The 23,276-nt window shown below is 48.3% G+C and overlaps 1 protein-coding gene across 2 annotated transcripts in view; it reads left to right on the forward strand.

The window, feature by feature from the left end:
* Window positions 1-23,276, forward strand: part of oxct1a (3-oxoacid CoA transferase 1a) — a 65,761-nt gene that overhangs the window by 4,822 nt on the left and 37,663 nt on the right. For both annotated transcript variants that reach the window (XM_058389825.1, XM_058389826.1), the window contains exons 2-13: window positions 1,258-1,366; window positions 1,570-1,660; window positions 6,010-6,145; window positions 6,656-6,805; window positions 7,133-7,239; window positions 9,851-9,911; window positions 10,512-10,619; window positions 10,703-10,817; window positions 11,042-11,136; window positions 12,450-12,498; window positions 20,318-20,390; window positions 21,092-21,167. In XM_058389825.1, coding sequence (XP_058245808.1) covers window positions 1,258-1,366; window positions 1,570-1,660; window positions 6,010-6,145; window positions 6,656-6,805; window positions 7,133-7,239; window positions 9,851-9,911; window positions 10,512-10,619; window positions 10,703-10,817; window positions 11,042-11,136; window positions 12,450-12,498; window positions 20,318-20,390; window positions 21,092-21,167 — 1,170 coding nt within the window. The remainder of the gene's footprint in view (window positions 1-1,257; window positions 1,367-1,569; window positions 1,661-6,009; window positions 6,146-6,655; window positions 6,806-7,132; window positions 7,240-9,850; window positions 9,912-10,511; window positions 10,620-10,702; window positions 10,818-11,041; window positions 11,137-12,449; window positions 12,499-20,317; window positions 20,391-21,091; window positions 21,168-23,276) is intronic.

Consider the following 23,276-nt stretch of genomic DNA (forward strand, 5'->3'; position numbering starts at 1 on the left):
GTAATGTTTGACCAGTAGTATCTGTACTTTCACTCAAGTAAGGAAGTTGTGTACTTCGTCCACCTCTGACGCTCACACACGCGCGCGCGCACACACACACACACACACAGTGAAATATTGTGTAAATAAACGTTTGTCACTTGTATGTGTGATCTCAGCACAGTGTGTTAGAGCTCAGACTCCAGCTTCATTACACCTCTTTAAAGATTTATTTTTATCTCAGTGTGTGTGTGTGAGAGTGAGAGAGAGTGAGTGTGTGTGTGTGTGATTTTCCTGGCTCTCAACCATGGGGTTTTTAACGAGGTCACTTTTGTCCACCTTATTTTACTGTTCTGTTCAGTGCCAACTCTCTTTATACACATTTATTACTCTTTATTGTTAAACACACCTGTGTGTGTGTGTGTGTGAGAGTGTTCCTGCTGAGACTCAGCTTTATAATAAACACCATAAAATATATCTACACACTGAGAGGCTCTCTCTTTAAAACTGCATCTGTCTGTCTGTGTCCCTCCCTCCCTGTCTGTCTGTCTCCCTGTCTGTCTGTCTTTCGGTTTTCCTGTTTCCCTGTCTGTCTGCCTGTCTTTCTGTCTCCCTGTCTGTCTTTCCTGTTGTGTACTCAGCTTCACTCTCTCTCCTTTTCCCAGTTGGTGTTATAGATCTGAGGTAAAGATGAATCAGTAACCACTGATCTCCAGATCTTTCAGTTTTGGTTAAATATTCATATGTCTGTGTGAGGTGTGTGTTTGTGTGTGTTTGTGTGTGTGTGTGTAAGATTCCACCTGTTCAGGTCAGACCAAACCCAGAGCCATGATGTCTGAGGATCAGAGGAGTGTAGATCATGGCCAGGAATTAAAACCAGTTCTAAAGCTTGAGTATGATCTCAGTAGGAAGTGGAGGAACCACCAGAACCCCCAAGAGCAGGAACTCAGTAACAAGTGTGGAAAGCCTCAGGGGCCTACTGCTAGGGAGGAGAGAGAACCTACTGTCCACTCTAAAAGAACTTCAGAGTCAGATGAACCTGCTTAGAAACGTCGGAGAAATGCTTCTCCACTCAGGACTTCAGAGCATTTCTGAGCAGATGATCTGTAGTAGGTCTGAGGAGAACTTCTAAAGCTCCATCTCTCAGTGAAGCATGGTGGAGAGACCTAACAGCACTTTCCTGTAAAGCTTTCTGTTTATTACAGTCAAAGAGCATGGAAAATACCTGTTACAGTTAATACAATATTTGTGTGTGTGTGTGTGTGTGTGTGTGTGTAGTCGTGTTTGTGTTATTTCTCCACCTCTTCTTCTCGTCGCTCGAGGTTTTACTCTGATCCCACTGAAGCTATCAGAGACATTCCTGATGGAGCGACTGTTCTAGTTGGAGGTGTGTCTATAACACACACACACACACTCGCACAATAATAACAATAATATATCCAGAATAGATATTTATATTTACAGTTAATTATTTGGGGACAGGAATTAAGCACAGAATGATGAACTGGTTTAATTTAGTTCTATATTGTAATGATGTGATGATGATGTAATGATGAACTGAGATGTGTTTATTAATAATTTTATTTTCAGGGTTTGGTTTGTGTGGAATTCCAGAGAATCTGATCAACAGTTTACTGAAAACAGGAGTGAAGAGACTCACAGCTGTCAGTAACAACGCTGGGTCAGTCTCTCTCTCACACACACACACAATGCTGTTGTTGTGTTTCATATGTAGACATTTTATGTATTTGTGTGTGTAAGTGCGAGAATGTGTGTGTGTGTGAGAGAATGTGTGTGTGTGTGAGAGAATGTGTGTGTGTGTGTGAGAGAGAGTGTGTGTGTGTGTGTGTGAGAGAGAGAGTGTGTGTGTAAGAGTAAGTGAGTGTGTATAAGACTGTGTGTGTGTTCTGTAGTGTCCAGTGATGAGTGTATCATTAACCCTGTCTCCTGCTCGGGTCACTGCAGCTGTTTTAATAAATCACTTCATCAGTCTCACTTCAGCACCTCTCTAATCACGCAATCACCCCCCCCACACACACACACACACACACACTCACCCCCCCCACACACACGCACACACACCCACCCCCCCCCCCCCCCACACACACACACACACTCACCCCCCCCACACACACGCACACACACTCACACCCCCCCCCACACACACGCACACACACTCACCCCCCCCCACACACACACGCACTCACACTCACCCCCCCCCACACACACACGCACTCACACTCACCCCCCCCACGCACACGCACACACACTCCCCCCCCCACGCACACGCACACACGCACACACTCCCCCCCCCCACGCACACGCACACACACTCCCCCCCCCACGCACACGCACACACACTCCCTCCCCCACGCACACGCACACACACTCCCCCCCCCCACGCACACGCACACACACTCCCCCCCCCCACGCACACGCACACACACTCCCCCCCCCCACGCACACGCACACACACTCCCCCCCCCCACGCACACGCACACACACTCCCCCCCCCCCGCACACGCACACACACACTCCCCCCCCCCCCACACACGCACACACACACTCCCCCCCCACACACACGCACACACACACTCCCCCCCCCCCCACACACACACGCGCACACACTCACCCCCCCCCACACACGCCGCACACACACTCACCCCCCCCCACACACGCGCACACACACTCACCCCCCCCCACACGCGCAGCACACACTCACCCCCCCCCACACACGCGCACACACACTCACCCCCCCCCACACACGCCAAGCACACACACTCACCCCCCCCCACACACGCGCAGACACACACTCACCCCCCCCACACACGCGCAGACACACACTCACCCCCCCCCACACACGCGCACACACACTCACCCCCCCCACACACGCGCACACACACTCACCCCCCCCCACACACGCGCACACACACTCACCCCCCCCACACACGCGCAGACACACACTCACCCCCCCCACACACGCGCACACACACTCACCCCCCCCCACACACGCGCACACACACTCACCCCCCCCCACACACCCGCACACACACTCACCCCCCCCACACACGCGCACACACACTCACCCCCCCCACACACGCGCACACACACTCACCCCCCCCACACACGCGCACACACACTCACCCCCCCCCACACACGCGCACACACACTCACCCCCCCCCACACACGCGCACCACACACTCACCCCCCCCACACACGCGCACACACACTCACCCCCCCCACACACGCGCACACACACTCACCCCCCCCACACACGCGCAGACACACACTCACCCCCCCCACACACGCGCACACACACTCACCCCCCCCACACACCGCGCACACACACTCACCCCCCCCACACACGCGCAAGACACACACTCACCCCCCCCACACACGCGCACACACACACTCACCCCCCCCCACACACGCGCACACACACTCACCCCCCCCCACACACGCGCACACACACTCACCCCCCCCCACACACGCGCACACACACTCACCCCCCCCCACACACACACACGCACACACACTCACCCCCCCCCCCACACACACACACGCACACACACTCACCCCCCCCCCCACACACACACACGCACACACACTCACCCCCCCCCCACACACACACACGCACACACACTCACCCCCCCCCCCACACACGCACACACACTCACCCCCCCCACACACACGCACACACACTCACCCCCCACACACACACCCACACACACTCACCCCCCCACACACACACACTCACCCCCCCCACGCGCGCACACTCACCCCCCCCCACACACACACACGCACACACACTCACCCCCCCCCCACACACACGCACACACACTCACCCCCCCCACACACACGCCAGACACACACTCACCCCCCCCCCCACACACACGCGCAGACACACACTCACCCCCCCCCCCACACACGCGCACACACACTCACCCCCCCCCCCACACACGCGCACACACACTCACCCCCCCCCCCACACACACGCACACACACTCACCCCCCCCACACACACGCACACACACTCACCCCCCCCCACACACACGCACACACACTCACCCCCCACACACACACGCACACACTCTCACCCCCCCACACACACACACTCACCCCCCCCACGCGCGCACACACTCACCCCCCCCCCACACGCGCGCACACACTCACCCCCCCCCACACGCGCGCACACACTCACCCCCCCCACACGCGCCACGCACACACACCCCCCCCCACACACGCGCACTACGCACACACTCCCCCCACACACACGCACGCGCGCACACACTCCCCCCCCCCCACACACGCACGCGCGCACACACTCCCCCCACACACACGTACGCGCACACACTCCCCCCCCCCCACACACGCACGCGCGCACACACTCACCCCCCCCACACGCACGCGCGCACACACTCACCCCCCCCCACACACGCGCGCACACACTCACACACGCACGCACACACTCGCGCGCACACACTCACACACGCGCGCACACTCAACCCCCCCCCACACACACGCGCGCACACACTCACCCCCCCCACAAACACACGCGCGCGCACACTCACCCCCCCCCCACACACACGCGCGCGCGCACACTCACCCCCCCCCACACACACGCGCGCGCGCACACTCACCCCCCCACACACACACGCGCGCGCACACTCACCCCCCCACACACACGCGCGCGCCACACTCACCCCCCCCCCCCCACACGCGCGCACACTCACCCCCCCCACACCGCGCGCACACTCACCCCCCCCCCCACACACGCGCGCGCAACACTCACCCCCCCCCACACACGCGCGCGCACACTCACCCCCCCCACACGCGCGCGCACACTCACCCCCCCCCACGCGCGCGCGCACACTCACCCCCCCCCCACACGCGCGCACACCTCACCCCCCCCACACACACGTGCGCGCACACTCACCCCCCCCCCCCACACACGCGCGCGCACACTCACCCCCCCCCCACGCGCGCGTGCACACTCAGCCCCCCCCCCCACACACACACTCCCTCAGTGTTTATATTGTGAGGTGGAAGTTAAATATAAATATAAAATATACAGTGTGAGTCAGATTTTTAGACTTTTGAACTGGACTTTAGTGTCCATCTAAAAAAAATAAGTGTACACACAGACAGACAGACAGACACACACACAGTGTCTGCAGTCTTGTGTTTAATTCTTTGCACATGTGCACTCTGTAGGGCACCTACTTTCAGTCCACTGATTATCCAGGCTAGCATGCTAACACACTGACTAGCGACAGTGGACCTGTCTGAGGGGCAGATACAGATGCACCTGTCTGAGGGGCAGATATAGATGCACCTGTCTGAGGGACTGATATACCTTTCTGAGGGGCAAATACAGATGCACCTGTCTGAGGGGCAGATACAGATGCACCTGTCTGAGGGGCAGATACAGATGCACCTGTCTGAGGGGCAGATACAGATGCACCTTTCTGAGGGGCAGATACAGATGCACCTGTCTGAGGGGCTGATATACCTTTCTGAGGGGCAAATACAGATGCACCTGTCTGAGGGGCTGATATACCTTTCTGAGGGGCAAATACAGATGCACCTGTCTGAGGGGCTGATACAGATGCACCTGTCTGAGGGGTAGATCCCGATGCACCTGTCTGAGGGGCAGATCCCGATACACCTGTCTGAGGGGCAGATCCCGATACACCTGTCTGAGGGGCAGATCCCGATACACCTGTCTGAGGGGCAGATCCCGATACACCTGTCTGAGGGGCTGATACAGATACACCTGTCTGAGGGGCTGATATACCTTTTCTGAGGGGCAAATACAGATACACCTGTCTGTATCACACTGACTAGCGACAGTGGACACTGTATTACACTGACTAGCGACAGTGGACACTGTAACCCCATAGACTAACCCTGAGTGTACTGGAGATGTGTTTAAAATGTTTCAGTTGTTCATCTGTTTACCTGGAGACTGCTTTAGTAAGGTGCACTGTCAGATAAGGTCACTCTGTGTGTGTGTGTGTGTGTGTACAGGGTGGATGATTTCGGCCTTGGCCTCCTCCTGAAGACGAAGCAGATAAAGCGCATGATTTCATCTTATGTTGGAGAGAACGCTGAGTTTGAGAGACAGTACCTGTCTGGAGAGCTGGAGGTGGAGCTAACACCACAGGTGAGACACACACACACATACACACAGACAGACGTTGGAGACTCCTTACACACACACACACACACACACGGACAGACGTTGGAGACTCCTTACACACACACACACACACACACACACACGGACAGACGTTGGAGACTCCTTACACACACACACACACACACACACACACGGACAGACGTTGGAGACTCCTTACACACACACAGTAGACTCCTTACACTCCCACACACACACACTGACACTGAAACCTCCACCACAGTAGTATGATGTACAGTGCCTCTATATCTCCCTGTAATTGATTGTAATTGTAAAAAACTTGTAATTAATGAGTGTCTTAACGAGCTGCTGCTCCACTGACCAATCTGCTGTTAATGAATCTAATCAACACCTTCTGACCAAATAGAGTCCAGACCTCAGCATCACACTGTAGTTATCCCTGAGTGGTGTAAAAAGTGACCCACTGACCCTCAGTACCGTGTCGCTCTTCACGGTTCCGGTTCTGTGTGATTCCAGGGAACCCTAGCCGAGCGGATCCGGGCCGGAGGAGCAGGAGTCCCCGCCTTCTTCACAGCTACAGGTTACGGCACATTAATCCAGGAGGGAGGATCACCCATTAAATACAACCCTGACGGCTCCATCGCCATCGCCAGCCAACCCCGAGAGGTGTTATAACACTCTTATTAAAACCATTCATAACCTTGTTATTAACTGGATTTATGTATTATCTAACTTATTGTGTGCGTGCCCGTCTGTGTGCGTGCCCGTCTGTGTGCGTGCCCGTCCATCCGTGTGTCCGTCCGTGTGTCTGTCTGTCTGTCTGTCTGTCTGTCTGTGTGTCTGTCTGTTTGTCTGTGTGTCTTTGTTTGTCCGTGTGTGTGCCCGTCTGTGTGTGTGCCCGTCTCTGTGTCTGTCTGTCCGTCTGTGTGTGTGCCCGTCTGTGTGTCTGTCTGTCCGTCTGTGTGTCCGCCCGTCTGTGTGTGTCTGTGTCAGGTGCGTGAGTTCGGAGGGCGACACTTTGTGATGGAGAAGGCCATTACAGGAGATTTCGCTCTGGTGAAAGCGTGGAAAGCGGATCGAGCGGGAAACATCATCTTCAGGTACAAACACGGAGATACACCTGTCTGAGGGGCAGATACAGATACACCTGTCTGAGGGGCAGATACAGATACACCTGTCTGAGGGGCAGATACAGATACACCTGTCTGAGGGGCAGATACAGATACACCTGTCTGAGGGGCAGATACAGATGCACCTGTCTGAGGGGCAGATACAGATGCACCTGTCTGAGGGGCAGATACAGATGCACCTGTCTGAGGGGCAGATACAGATACACCTGTCTGAGGGGCAGATACAGATACACCTGTCTGAGGGGCAGATACAGATACACCTGTCTGAGGGGCAGATACAGATACACCTGTCTGAGGGGCAGATACAGATACACCTGTCTGAGGGGCAGATACAGATACACCTGTCTGAGGGGGCAGATACAGATACACCTGTCTGAGGGGCAGATACAGATACACCTGTCTGAGGGGCAGATACAGATACACCTGTCTGAGGGGCAGATACAGATACACCTGTCTGAGGGGCAGATACAGATACACCTGTCTGAGGGGCAGATACAGATACACCTGTCTGAGGGGCAGATACAGATACACCTGTCTGAGGGGCTGATACAGATACACCTGTCTGAGGGGCTGATACAGATACACCTGTCTGAGGGGCAGATACAGATACACCTGTCTGAGGGGCTGATATACCTTTCTGAGGGGCTGATACAGATACACCTGTCTGAGGGGCTGATACAGATACACCTGTCTGAGGGGCTGATACAGATACACCTGTCTGAGGGGCAGATATACCTTTCTGAGGGGCAAATACAGATGCACCTGTCTGAGGGGCTGATACAGATACACCTGTCTGAGGGGCTGATACAGATACACCTGTCTGAGGGGCAGATATACCTTTCTGAGGGGCAAATACAGATGCACCTGTCTGAGGGGCAGATACAGATACACCTGTCTGAGGGGCAGATACAGATACACCTTTCTGAGGGGCAAATACAGATGCACCTGTCTGAGGGGCAAATACAGATACACCTGTCTGAGGGGCAGATACAGATACACCTGTCTGAGAGGCAGATACAGATACACCTGTCTGAGGGGCAGATACAGATACACCTGTCTGAGGGGCAGATACAGATACACCTGTCTGAGGGGCAGATACAGATACACCTGTCTGAGGGGCAGATACAGATACACCTTTCTGAGGGGCTGATATACCTGTCTGAGGGGCAAATACAGATACACCTGTCTGAGGGGCTGATACAGATACACCTGTCTGAGGGGCTGATACAGATACACCTGTCTGAGGGGCTGATATACCTGTCTGAGGGGCAGATACAGATGCACCTGTCTGAGGGGCTGATATACCTTTCTGAGGGGCAAATACAGATGCACCTGTCTGAGGGGCAGATACAGATACACCTGTCTGAGGGGCAGATACAGATACACCTGTCTGAGGGGCAGATACAGATACACCTGTCTGAGGGGCAGATACAGATACACTTGTCTGAGGGGCTGATACAGATACACCTGTCTGAGGGGCAGATACAGATACACCTGTCTGAGGGGCTGATACAGATACACCTCTCTGAAGGGGCAGATACAGATACACCTGTCTGAGGGGCTGATATACCTGTCTGAGGGGCAGATACAGATGCACCTGTCTGAGGGGCAGATACAGATACACCTGTCTGAGGGGCAGATACAGATACACCTGTCTGAGGGGCAGATACAGATACACCTGTCTGAGGGGCAGATACAGATACACCTGTCTGAGGGGCAGATACAGATACACCTGTCTGAGGGGCTGATATACCTGTCTGAGGGGCAGATACAGATGCACCTGTCTGAGGGGCTGATATACCTTTCTGAGGGGCAAATACAGATGCACCTGTCTGAGGGGCAGATACAGATACACCTGTCTGAGGGGCAGATACAGATACACCTGTCTGAGGGGCAGATACAGATACACCTGTCTGAGGGGCAGATACAGATACACCTGTCTGAGGGGCAGATACAGATACACCTGTCTGAGGGGCAGATACAGATACACCTGTCTGAGGGGCAGATACAGATACACCTGTCTGAGGGGCAGATACAGATACACCTGTCTGAGGGGCAGATACAGATACACCTGTCTGAGGGGCTGATACAGATACACCTCTCTGAAGGGGCAGATACAGATACAACCTGTCTGAGGGGCCGATCCACCTGGAGACGTGTTTCAGAGTTTTGTCTTGTTATTGTCTAGAATTCTGTCTTAGCGTGTTATTGAGTTTAAACCTACACAGTGTTTTATACAGTATATATAAACAGACCTCATCCTACAGAGGATTAAATAAAGCCCTGTGTGGGTGGGAAACAGGATACACACTCTCACACACACACACTCTCACACACACACTCTCACACACACTTGTTAATGCTATAATGATGGAGAGGGTGGAGAGGATAATGGAGAAGGGTGTAGTGTTTCCAGTCTCAACCAGGGGGCAGTGTGAGTGTGTGTTACAGCTACAGGTCATGTGTAGAGGGAATTAACAGAGTGTTGTGAATTTTTCTGTAGTGTTTACAGCTTTCAGCCAATCAGAGCAGGAGGTTGATGAAGTCAGGACCAATAACACACTTTCATTTCAACACATAGGAAAACAGCCAGGAACTTCAACCAGCCCATGTGTAAAGCAGCCAAGACCACCATTGTGGAGGTGAGGAGAGTGTGTGTGTGTCCTCATGTTTTCTGTGTGTGTGTGTGTGTCCTCATGTTTTCTGTGTGTGTGTGTGTGTGTGTCCTCATGTTTTCTGTGTGTGTGTGTGTGTGTGTCCTCATGTTTTCTGTGTGTGTGTGTGTGTGTGTGTCCTCATGTTTTCTGTGTGTGTGTGTGTGTCCTCATGTTTTCTGTGTGTGTGTGTGTGCGTGTGTCCTCATGTTTTCTGTATGTGTGTGTGTGTCTCCTCATGTTTTCTGTCTGTGTGTCGCTGTCCTCATGTCCTCTGTGTGTGTGTGTGTGTGTGTCCTCATGTCCTCTGTTCCCTCTTTATTGTACACAACACTGATTATTCCTTTGTTCTCTTCACATTCATAAGCATCTGCACAGCTGGGCTTTCTCTCTCTCTCTCTCACACACACACACACACACACACACACACACACTAATGCTACATTAGCATTTGATGATAAAGTATCAGCGTCATATCCATATTTATCACTTTATCCTGCCTGTCTTCCTGCTGGTCTGTTTTTGTGTCTATTCATAGCCATGAATCCTGCTGTGTGTGTGTGTGTGTGTGCGTATGTCCACCCTCAGGTGGAGGAGATCGTGGATGTGGGGACGTTTGCAGCAGAAGACATTCACATTCCCTCTGTGTATGTCCACCGCATTGTGAAGGGTGATCATTACGAGAAACGGATTGAAGTGAGACAGCTGTCTATCTCTGTTATTAAACAGCTGTGTCTGAAGAATCATTCTATGTAAATGTGTGTGTGTGTACTCTGCAGAAGCGTACAGTAAAAAAGGTGCAGATGGAGAAACCCAAACCGAAGAAGGACTCGGACATTGTGAGGGAGAGAATCATCCGCAGAGCAGCGCTGGAGTTCCAGGATGGCATGTATGGTACGGAAATACATCAACACACACCTCACACATCACTCTTAGCCAATCAGAACACACCTCACACATCAGCCAATCAGAACACACCTCACACATCAGCCAATCAGAACTCACCACACTGCTCTCAGCCAATCAGAACAGAGTATACTGCCCTCAGCCAATCAGAACACACCTCATTGATCTCAGCCAATCAGAACAGTGTATAACAGATGTTTTGTTTATTTTAGCTAACCTGGGAATCGGAATTCCGATGTTGGCGAGTAACTTCATCAAACCTGATATCAAAGTCTACTTGCAGAGTGAAAACGGCATTTTGGGATTGGTCAGTGTCCAGTCTCTCCCTCTCTCCCTTTCTCTATTACATCATCAGATATTCACTATATAGTCTATATAACAGTGTCGGACAGTGTATTTCACACCTAGCCCTTCACTGGTGTCCTTCCTGAATTAATCCACCTCTATACCATCATTATGACGCCACGGCAATAGATACTAATCACCCGTTAAATTAAATAACGAAGTAAAAAAGAAATTAGTCTACAGTATTTCACACCTCAAAAGGAATAGTCCATTTTATTACAGTTACTTTTCTCAAAAAAGACATTCTTGATGTCGTATGCAGCAAACTGCAATCTCCGGAGGACGCAGCATCCGAAATGAGATGCAGTGAATATAGAAACACTGTATAACAGTGCGCTGTGTCACAGACTCTTATAGAGAACATGAATAACATTACATTACATACAGCAAAAAACACATTAACACAATTCAGTCTCACAAGTTTCCTTTCACTGCAGCAAAAAAAAAATTAAATAAAAATAACCCACAGTCCACCCCGGGGATCTGGAATGAAGACAAACTGAAAACCCAGAAAACAAAGAAAATCCAAAAGCAGAAATGGTTCTTGAAAAATCTTACCAACTATTTTGAAGAATCAAAAGGATTTTCTTGAAAAGTCTGCCTTGAAAATGCATTAGTAAGGATGTCCGCGACCAAATCCATTTCTTCTCCTCTGTCAGCCATCGTGAGTTAAAATATATATATTTTATTTAGTTTGCGCGGGTCGCTGCCTCTGACTGCTCCAATTATCCAATCAAAAGACGGGAAATTGCTGATGTAATCGTAGGCCTGCTAGATGGCCCCATTGACGCCAACTTGAAATCTGATTGGTTAATGGAACAGTTCCATTGCCCCTTATTTTAAGCTCCGGGCGCCTGCACTATTGATTCTGAAGGCCTTAAAGCCGGGCGACACATGATGTCATCCACTGTCTGAAATATGATTGGATAAATACTCCTATAATAAATATACACTACTGGAAGCAGCGCAACCGAGAGAAAAGCTATGAAATGTAGAGAATAGACTTGGGAATTGGGAATAATTTAATACACGTAGATGGAAAAATATATTAAATATATTAAAATGCAAGTCAGTGATTCAGATCACTGCTGTTTAGGCCAGCAGAGAAGGACTTACTGACCCTGACGGTCCACCACTGATATAGAAACACCATCATCAGTCCTAGTGCCCATCACTGTGGGCGTGTCCCAGACCACACACCCTCTATTCAGAATGTAGTGCCCATCACTGTGGGCGTGTCCCAAACGTTGACTCTGTGTTTGTGTGTGTGATTAGGGTCCGTACCCTACAGAGGAGGAAGTGGACGCAGATCTGATTAACGCTGGTCAGTACAGGTTCTTATATTTCTCTTCAGTAGAAGTACGATGGCTTGTGTTTCCGAGATGAACTCCTCCGTCTGTGTCTGTGTCTGTGTGTGTGTGTGTTTCACTTTTACTGCAGCACATTAATGTGACTCCAGTTTTAGTCGAATGTGGGGGAGAATGGTGTCTGGCAGAGTGTGTGTGTGTGTGTGTGTGTGTGTGTGTGTAAAACTCACTTACAGTCCTGGGTGAATTCTAATAATACCTCACTGCAGAGCTGAGAACCAGAAGAGAAACCGCAGTGTGTGTGTGAAATATAAACTAGCAAAAATTATACTACAAATTCTATTGTTCTGTAGTTCTAAAATTCTATACCGTATACACTGTAGTGCAGTTCTATAGGAAGTGTAACTCTAGAACTGTTCTACACTTTAACTCTAGACTATACGTTTGTCGTATTATTCTATTCTAAAATACTGCACTGTAATATAATCATACACTATACACTTTAATGTGTGTGTGTGTTTGTGATGTGTGTATGTGTTCAGAATGTGTGTGTGTGTATGATGTGTGTTCAGAATGTGTGTGTGTATGATGTGTGTGTGATCAGAATGTGTGTGTGTGTATGATGTGTGTGTGTGATCAGAATGTGTGTGTTCAGAATGTGTGTGTGTATGATGTGTGTGTTCAGAATGTGTGTGTATGATGTGTGTGTTCAGAATGTGTGTGTATGATGTGTGTGATCAGAATGTGTGTGTATGATGTGTGTGTTCAGAATGTGTGTTTGTGTGTGTATGGGGTCTGTGTATGGGGTGTGTGTGTGTGTGTGTGTGTGTATGATGTGTGCGTTCAGAATGTGTGATGTGTATGGTGTGTGTGGTGTGTATGTGTGTTTGTTGTGTGTATGGTGTATGTGAGTGTGTATGGCGTGTGTATGATGTGCATGGTGTGTGTGTGTGTGTGATGTGTATGTGTGTATGGTGTGTATATGATGTGTGTATGGTGTAAGTATGGTGTGTGTGTGTATGGTGTGTATATGATGTGTGTATGGTGTGTGTGTGTGCATGGTGTGTGTGTGAGGTGTGTGTGGGTGTGTCTGTGTGTGTGTATGGTGTGTGTATATGATGTGTGTATATGATGTGTGTATGGTGTGTGTAGTGTGTGTGTGTGTGTGTCTGTGTGTGTGTATGGTGTGTATATGATGTGTGTATGGTGTAAGTATGGTGTGTGTATGATGTGTATGTGTATGGTGTGTGTACGATGGTTGTATGGTGTGTGTGTATGATGTATGTGATGTGTATGTGTATGGTGTGTGTACGATGGTTGTATGGTGTGTGTGATGTTTGTTTGGTGGTTGTGATGTGCATGATGTGTGTATGATCTGTGTGATGTGTGTGTGATGTGTATGTGTGTATGATGTGATGTGTATGTGTGTTTGGTGTGTGTATGATGTCTGTATGATCTGTGTGTGTGATGTGTATGTGTGTACGATGTGTGTATGATGTGTGTGTGTGTGTGTTTGGTGTGTGTATGATGTGTGTGTGTGTGATGTCTGTATGATCTGTGTGATGTGTATGTGTGTATGATGTGATGTGTATGTGTGTGTATGATGTGTGTGTGTGTGATGTCTGTATGATCTGTGTGTGTGTGTGTATGATGTGTGTGTGATGTGTATGTGTGTACGATGTGTGTATGATGTGTATGTGTGTTTGGTGTGTGTATGTGTGTTTGGTGTGTGTATGTGTGTTTGGTGTGTGCCTGATGTCTGTATGATCTGTGTGATGTGTGTGTGTGTGTGTGTGTGTGATGTGTGTATGATGTGTATGTGTGTTTGGTGTGTGATGTGTATGTGTGTCTGATGTCTGTGTGATGTGTGTTCGGTGTGTGTGCGATGTGTGTATGATGTGTATGTGTGTTTGGTGTGTGTGTGTGATGTGTGTTCAATTCAGTTTATTTTGTATAGCGCCTTTTACAATGAACATTGTCTCAAAGCAGCTTTACAAAAGAAGAAAAACAGAGAAAGAGGAGGGGGGAAAAATGAAAAAACAAAAAACAAAACAAAAAATAACTGAATAAATTATTAAACTATTTTATTTTATCCCTAATGAGAAGCCTGTGGCGATGGTGGCAAGGAAAAACTCCCTGGGATGGAAAGGAAGAAACCTTGAGAGGAACCAGGCTCAGAAGGGAACCCATCCTCATCTGGGTGACACTAAACAGTAAATAATGTAACTGTAACTGATTAATGTCCTTTCTACAACAGCAATCAATGACCCATGAGGAACTATTAGGTCAGTGTAGTTTCTAAGGTCATTATAAACACTAGTTCTTTGCTGTCACAAGCTGACAGATGAAATGGCAGATCTGTGATGGTGTGAAAGTCCCCAAGTGGTTCTGTCCATGGCTGTCTCCTGGTCCACACAGATCCATCCACAGCATCAGTGGGCACCATCACGCGGCGAGACTCCGACCAGGGGTAGGGCAGTGGTCACACTGGAAACTGGCAAACACTGGGAGTGTATAGTGGGGTGTATAGCTCCACAGAGAAGGTAGAGAGAGAAAGAGAAAGATATTAAGTTTCTGATCATGTGATGTTTAAGACAATGTAGAATTATGTGTAAAGTGCAGGCAGGGACTCCAGCAAGACTAGCTATGACATCATAACTAAAAGGGAGAGCCAGAAGGTCACAGACATGAAGGCTTCCTGGGACATAAAGTGTCCAACCACTTCACAGTCAGTGACCTGAGTGACCATGTGAGGGTGGTAAGATGACAGCATCCAAACATCCCAGTCACCAAACACTCTATGACCATGAACCTTCAGATCTGCTCCTTTACATAAGAAAACTATACATTAAAAGCTCGACTAAACAAATGTGTCTTCAGCCTAGACTTAAACATTGAGACTGTGTCTGAATCCCCAACACTAATTGGAAGGCTGTTCCATAACTGTGGGGCTTTGAAAGAGAAAGCTCCGCCCCCTGCTGTAGCCTTTGCTACTTGAGGTACTACCAAGTAACCAGCACCCTTTGATCGGAGTAGGCGTGGCGGATCATAAAAGACTAAAAGATCGCTCAGGTACTGCGGCGCGAGACATGTGTGTTTGATGTGTGTGTGGTGTGTGTGATGTGTATGGTGTGTGTGATGAGTGTGTGTGTATGGTGTGTGTGTATGGTGTGTGTGTATGGTGTGTGTGATGAGTGTGTGTGTATGGTGTGTGTGTGTATGGTGTGTGTGATGAGTGTGTGTGTGTGTGTATGATGTGTGTATGGTGTGTGTGTGTGATGTGTGTATGATGTGTACATGTGTGTATGGTGTGTGTGTGTGATGAGTGTGTGTGATGAGTGTGTGTGTATGGTGTGTGTGATGAGTGTATGTGCGTGTGATGTGTACATGTGTGTGTGATGTGTGTATGATGTGTACATGTGTGTGTGATGAGTGTGTGTGTATGGTGTGTGTGATGTGTGTATGGTGTGTATGTGTGTGTGATGTGTGTATGATGTGTACATGTGTGTGTGATGTGTACGTGTGTATGATGTGTGTATGGGGTGTGTGTATGTGTGTATGATGTGTGTGATGTGTACTTGTGTATGGTGTGTGTATGATGTGTGTATTGTGTGTGTGTGTGTGTATGATGTGTGTGTGTTCAGGATGTGTGTGTGTGTGTGTGTGTGTGTGTGTGTGTGTGTATGGTGTGTGTGTTCAGGATGTGCATATGATGTGTGTGTGTGTGTGTGTGCGCGTGTGTGTGTATGGTGTGTGTATGGTGTGTGTGTGTGTTCAGGATGTGTGTGTGATGTGTGTATAATGTGTGTATGATGTGTACATGTGTGTGTGGTGTGTGTGATGTGTACGTGTGTATGGGATGTGTGTATGATGTGTGTGATGTGTATTGTGTATGATGTGTATATGTGTGTATGGTGTGTGTGTTCAGGATGTGTGTATGATGTGTGTGTGTGTGTATGATGTGCGTGTTTGTGTATTGTGTGTGTGTGTGTGTGTGTATGATGTGTGTATGATGTGTGTGTGTGTGTATGGTGTGTGTGTGTGTGTTCAGGATGTGTGTATGATGTGTGTTCAGGATGTGTGTATGATGTGTGCGTGTGTGTGTATGGTGTGTGTGTTCAGGATGTGTGTATGATGTGTGTATGGTGTGTGTGTTCAGGATGTGTGTATGGTGTGTGTGTATGGTGTGTGTGTATGGTGTGTGTGTTCAGGATGTGTGTGTATGGTGTGTGTGTTCAGGATGTGTGTGTGTTCAGGATGTGTGTGTATGGTGTGTGTGTTCAGGATGTGTGTGTTCAGGATGTGTGTGTATGGTGTGTGTGTTCAGGATGTGTGCGTGTATGGTGTGTGTGTACAGGATGTGTGTGTATGGTGTGTGTGTTCAGGATGTGTGTGTATGGTGTGTGTGTTCAGGATGTGTGTGTATGGTGTGTGTGTTCAGGATGTGTGTGTTCAGGATGTGTGTATGATGTGTGCGTGTGTGTGTATGGTGTGTGTGTATGGTGTGTGTGTTCAGGATGTGTGTATGATGTGTACGTGTGTGTGTATGGTGTGTGTATGGTGTGTGTGTTCAGGATGTGTGTGTATGGTGTGTGTGTTCAGGATGTGTGTGTATGGTGTGTGTGTTCAGGATGTGTGTGTATGGTGTGTGTGTTCAGGATGTGTGTGTATGGTGTGTGTGTTCAGGATGTGTGTGTATGGTGTGTGTATGATGTGTGCGTGTATGGTGTGTGTGTTCAGGATGTGTGTGTATGATGTGTGTGTGTGTGTGTATGGTGTGCATATGGTGTGTGTATGGTGTGTGTATGATGTGTGCGTGTGTGTGTATGATGTGTGTGTTCAGGATGTGTGTATGGTGTGTGTGTTCAGGATGTGTGTATGATGTGTGCGTGTGTGTGTATGGTGTGTGTATGATGTGTGTGTTCAGGATGTGTGTTCAGGATGTGTGTATGGTGTGTGTGTGTTCAGGATGTGTGTATGATGTGTGCGTGTGTATGTATGGTGTGTGTATGATGTGTGTGTTCAGGATGTGTGTATGGTGTGTGTGTGTTGAGGATGTGTGTATGATGTGTGCGTGTGTGTGTATGGTGTGTGTGTATGGTGTGTGTGTGTGTATGGTGTGTGTGTATGATGTGTGCGTGTGTGTATGGTGTGTGTGTATGGTGTGTGTGTGTGTATGGTGTGTGTGTATGATGTGTGCGTGTGGTGTGTGTGTTCAGGATGTGTATATGATGTGTGCGTGTGTATGTATGGTGTGTGTATGGTGTGTGTGTTCAGGATGTGTGTATGTGTGCGTGTGTGTGTATGGTGTGTGTGTTCAGGATGTGTGTATGGTGTGTGCGTGTGTGTGTATGGTGTGTGTGTTCAGGATGTGTGTATGATGTGTGCGTGTGTGTGTATGGTGTGTGTATGATGTGTGTGTTCAGGATGTGTGTATGGTGTGTGTGTATGGTGTGTGTGTTCAGGATTGTGTATGGTGTGTGTGTTCAGGGTGTGTGTATGGTGTGTGTGTTCAGGATGTGTGTATGGTGTGTGTGTGTTCAGGATGTGTGTATGGTGTGTGTGTATGGTGTGTGTGTTCAGGATGTGTGTATGGTGTGTGTGTATGGTGTGTGTGTTCAGGATGTGTGTATGGTGTGTGTGTTCAGGATGTGTGTATGGTGTGTGCGTGTGTGTGTATGGTGTGTGTGTTCAGGATGTGTGTATGATGTGTGCGTGTGTGTGTATGATGTGTGTGTTCAGGATGTGTGTGTATGGTGTGTGTGTTCAGGATGTGTGTATGGTGTGTGTGTATGGTGTGTGTGTTCAGGATTGTGTATGGTGTGTGTGTATGGTGTGTTTGTGTATGGTGTGTGTGTTCAGGATGTGTGTATGGTGTGTGTGTATGGTGTGTGTGTTCAGGATTGTGTATGGTGTGTGTATGGTGTGTGTGTTCAGGATGTGTGTATGGTGTGTGTGTATGGTGTGTGTGTTCAGGATGTGTGTATGGTGTGTGTGTATGGTGTGTGTGTTCAGGATGTGTGTATGGTGTGTGTGTATGGTGTGTGTGTTCAGGATGTGTGTATGGTGTGTGTGTATGGTGTGTGTGTTCAGGATGTGTGTATGGTGTGTGTGTATGGTGTGTGTGTTCAGGATGTGTGTATGGTGTGTGTGTTCAGGATGTGTGTATGGTGTGTGTGTATGGTGTGTGTGTTCAGGATGTGTGTATGGTGTGTGTATGGTGTGTGTGTTCAGGATGTGTGTATGGTGTGTGTATGGTGTGTGTATGGTGTGTGTGTTCAGGATGTGTGTATGGTGTGTGTGTATGGTGTGTGTGTTCAGGATGTGTGTATGATGTGTGCGTGTGTGTGTATGGTGTGTGTATGATGTGTGTGTTCAGGATGTGTGTATGGTGTGTGTGTATGGTGTGTGTGTTCAGGATTGTGTATGGTGTGTGTGTTCAGGGTGTGTGTATGGTGTGTGTGTTCAGGATGTGTGTATGGTGTGTGTGTGTTCAGGATGTGTGTATGGTGTGTGTGTATGGTGTGTGTGTTCAGGATGTGTGTATGGTGTGTGTGTATGGTGTGTGTGTTCAGGATGTGTGTATGGTGTGTGTGTTCAGGATGTGTGTATGGTGTGTGCGTGTGTGTGTATGGTGTGTGTGTTCAGGATGTGTGTATGATGTGTGCGTGTGTGTGTATGATGTGTGTGTTCAGGATGTGTGTGTATGGTGTGTGTGTTCAGGATGTGTGTATGGTGTGTGTGTATGGTGTGTGTGTTCAGGATTGTGTATGGTGTGTGTGTATGGTGTGTTTGTGTATGGTGTGTGTGTTCAGGATGTGTGTATGGTGTGTGTGTATGGTGTGTGTGTTCAGGATTGTGTATGGTGTGTGTATGGTGTGTGTGTTCAGGATGTGTGTATGGTGTGTGTGTATGGTGTGTGTGTTCAGGATGTGTGTATGGTGTGTGTGTATGGTGTGTGTGTTCAGGATGTGTGTATGGTGTGTGTGTATGGTGTGTGTGTTCAGGATGTGTGTATGGTGTGTGTATGGTGTGTGTGTTCAGGATGTGTGTATGGTGTGTGTGTATGGTGTGTGTGTTCAGGATGTGTGTATGGTGTGTGTGTTCAGGATGTGTGTATGGTGTGTGTATGGTGTGTGTGTTCAGGATGTGTGTATGGTGTGTGTATGGTGTGTGTGTTCAGGATGTGTGTATGGTGTGTGTATGGTGTGTGTATGGTGTGTGTGTTCAGGATGTGTGTATGGTGTGTGTGTATGGTGTGTGTGTTCAGGATGTGTGTATGGTGTGTGTGTTCAGGATGTGTGTATGGTGTGTGTGTATGGTGTGTGTGTTCAGGATGTGTGTATGGTGTGTGTATGGTGTGTGTGTTCAGGATGTGTGTATGGTGTGTGTGTATGGTGTGTGTGTTCAGGATGTGTGTATGGTGTGTGTATGGTGTGTGTGTTCAGGATGTGTGTATAGTGTGTGTGTATGGTGTGTGTGTTCAGGATGTGTGTATGGTGTGTGTGTATGGTGTGTGTGTTCAGGATGTGTGTATGGTGTGTGTGTATGGTGTGTGTGTTCAGGATGTGTGTATGGTGTGTGTGTATGGTGTGTGTGTATGGTGTGTGTGTTCAGGATGTGTGTATGGTGTGTGTGTATGGTGTGTGTGTGTATGGTGTGTGTGTTCAGGGTGTGTGTGTATGGTGTGTGTGTATGGTGTGTGTATGGTGTGTGTGTATGGTGTGTGTGTTCAGGATGTGTGTATGATGTTATGAAGAGTGTTGTGTAATATAGAGAAGAGAGTGATCTGCTCAGAGTGTACAGAGACTCAGCTGTGTTGTTTCTCTCTTGTAGGGAAGGAGACGGTGACGGTTCTTCCCGGAGCATCTTACTTCTCCAGTGACGAGTCCTTCTCCATGATCAGAGGGTCAGTGTGTGTGTGTGTGTGTGTGTGTGTGTGTGTGTGTGTGTGTGTGTAAAGGTCTGAGGTGAATTTTCTGCTTTTATTGGATTTTTGAGGTGGAGACTCAGACACACAGAGCCATGAGGCAGCAGACGGAATAAAGCCACCTGTGAGAAAATCGATCCTGACCTTTAACACACCAGCAGGTCTTCACAGAACAATACCCCGGGTCTCATGTCCAGTAAACATGTGTCTCTGAGCCACGGCTCCATACAGCATGAAGACAGACGGCGTGTCGGTGGAAGCAGACATCAGAAACCTGACTCACAGCGTCCATTACTCACTGTGGAGAACCTATGGGTTCTGAAATCCTCAGCCTGGGTTCTAAAGCCCCACCTCCTGGTTCTGGCATCTAGACTGGTTCCAGTTTTAGGTTCCCACGTCTGTGTTTTATTAAGATCTAAACCTGGTTAGCAAATGCAGAGGATGTGTTAGCACGGCCCTTTACCCTCAGCCAGTCAGTGTGTGTGTGGATCAGTGTGTGGATTGGTGTGAGTGTGTGTGACCTTTATGTCCCTCTAGACCCCTCAGATAGAGTGAGGAGAGTTGGGTGAGGTAGTGATGGTGTACACACGCTGGAGTGAAATAAATACTGATAATACACTGAGAAACAAGCTAATGTACAGTTGTGTGTGTGTGTGTGTGTGTGTGTGTGTGCGCTGCAGTGGACACATTAACCTGACGATGTTAGGAGCGATGCAGGTGTCCAGATACGGAGACTTGGCCAACTGGATGATCCCTGTAAGTGTTTATTGTGTTATAATTTTTATGATAAAATGTAATGATTATGATCAGTCTTCATACTGTGACATCACTGCCTGTCCTCACGTGTCACAGAATGTCATTGCACGTCTTTCTTGTCACATCATTAACCGAGATGTACAGTTATTTCAGTGGAGTTAGCTTCCATGCTAGTCATGTCAGCTAGCACCCTATCATTCCTCACACACACACACACCCACACACACTTAACTGATGTATCTGCTACAGTTCTGTGTGTGTGTTTTATAGAGAGAGAGAGAGAGAGTGTGTGTGTTTTAGAGAGAGAGAGTGTGTGTGTTTTAGAGAGAGAGTGTGTGTGTTTTAGAGAGAGAGTGTGTGTGTTTTAGAGAGAGAGTGTGTGTTTTAGAGAGAGAGTGTGTGTTTTAGAGAGTGTGTGTGTTTTAGAGAGTGTGTGTGTTTTAGAGAGTGTGTGTGTGTTTTAGAGAGAGAGTGTGTGTGTGTTTTAGAGAGAGAGTGTGTGTGTTTTAGAGAGAGAGTGTGTGTTTTAGAGAGTGTGTGTGTTTTAGAGAGAGAGTGTGTGTGTGTTTTAGAGAGAGAGTGTGTGTGTTTTAGAGAGAGAGTGTGTGTGTTTTAGAGAGTGTGTGTGTTTTAGAGAGAGAGTGTGTGTGTGTGTTTTAGAGAGTGTGTGTGTTTTAGAGAGAGAGTGTGTGTGTGTGTTTTAGAGAGAGAGTGTGTGTTTGAGAGTGTGTGTGTTTTAGAGTGTGTGTGTGTGTGTGTTTTAGAGTGTGTGTGTGTGTGTGTTTTAGAGAGAGAGTGTGTGTGTTTTAGAGAGTGTGTGTGTTTTAGAGAGTGTGTGTGTTTTAGAGAGTGTGTGTGTGTTTTAGAGAGAGAGTGTGTGTGTTTGAGAGTGTGTGTGTTTTAGAGAGTGTGTGTGTGTGTGTTTTAGAGAGAGAGAGTGTGTGTGTGTTTTAGAGAGAGAGTGTGTGTGTGTTTTAGAGAGAGAGTGTGTGTGTTTTAGAGAGAGTGTGTGTGTTTTAGAGAGTGTGTGTGTTTGAGAGTGTGTGTGTTTTAGAGAGAGAGTGTGTGTGTGTTTTAGAGAGAGAGTGTGTGTGTGTGTTTTAGAGAGAGTGTGTGTGTTTTAGAGAGAGAGTGTGTGTGTGTTTTAGAGAGAGAGTGTGTGTGTGTGTTTTAGAGAGAGTGTGTGTGTTTTAGAGAGTGTGTGTGTGTTTTAGAGAGAGAGTGTGTGTGTGTTTTAGAGAGAGAGTGTGTGTGTGTTTTAGAGAGTGTGTGTGTTTGAGAGTGTGTGTGTTTTAGAGAGAGAGTGTGTGTGTGTTTTAGAGAGAGAGTGTGTGTGTGTGTTTTAGAGAGAGAGTGTGTGTGTTTTAGAGAGAGAGAGTGTGTGTGTTTTAGAGAGAGAGTGTGTGTGGGTGTGAGACTTAGAGAGAGAGTGTGTGTGTTTTAGAGAGAGTGTGTGTGTTTTAGAGAGAGTGTGTGTGTGTTTTAGAGAGTGTGTGTGTGTTTTAGAGAGAGAGTGTGTGTGTGTTTTAGAGAGAGTGTGTGTGTGTTTTAGAGAGAGTGTGTGTGTGTTTTAGAGAGAGAGTGTGTGTGTTTGAGAGAGAGTGTGTGTGTTTGAGAGAGAGTGTGTGTGTTTGAGAGAGAGTGTGTGTGTGTTTTAGAGAGAGAGTGTGTGTGTGTTTTAGAGAGAGTGTGTGTGTTTTAGAGAGAGTGTGTGTGTGTTTTAGAGAGAGTGTGTGTGTGTGTTTTAGAGAGAGAGTGTGTGTGTGTGTTTCAGAGAGTGTGTGTGTTTCAGAGAGTGTGTGTGTGTTTTAGAGAGAGAGTGTGTGTGTGTTTTAGAGAGAGAGTGTGTGTGTGTGTTTTAGAGAGAGTGTGTGTGTGTTTTAGAGAGAGAGAGGGTGTGTGTGTTTTAGGGAGAGAGTGTGTGTGTGTGTGTGTTTTAGTGAGTGAGAGTGTGTGTGTTTTAGAGAGAGAGTGTGTGTGTGTGTGTGTGTTTGAGAGAGAGAGTGTGTGTTTGAGAGAGAGTGTGTGTGTGTGTGTGTGTTTTAGAGAGAGAGTGTGTGTGTTTGAGAGAGAGTGTGTGTGTTTGAGAGAGAGTGTGTGTGTTTGAGA

This window comes from Hemibagrus wyckioides, linkage group LG05, assembly GCF_019097595.1.
Source record: "Hemibagrus wyckioides isolate EC202008001 linkage group LG05, SWU_Hwy_1.0, whole genome shotgun sequence".
Lineage (NCBI taxonomy): Eukaryota > Metazoa > Chordata > Actinopteri > Siluriformes > Bagridae > Hemibagrus > Hemibagrus wyckioides.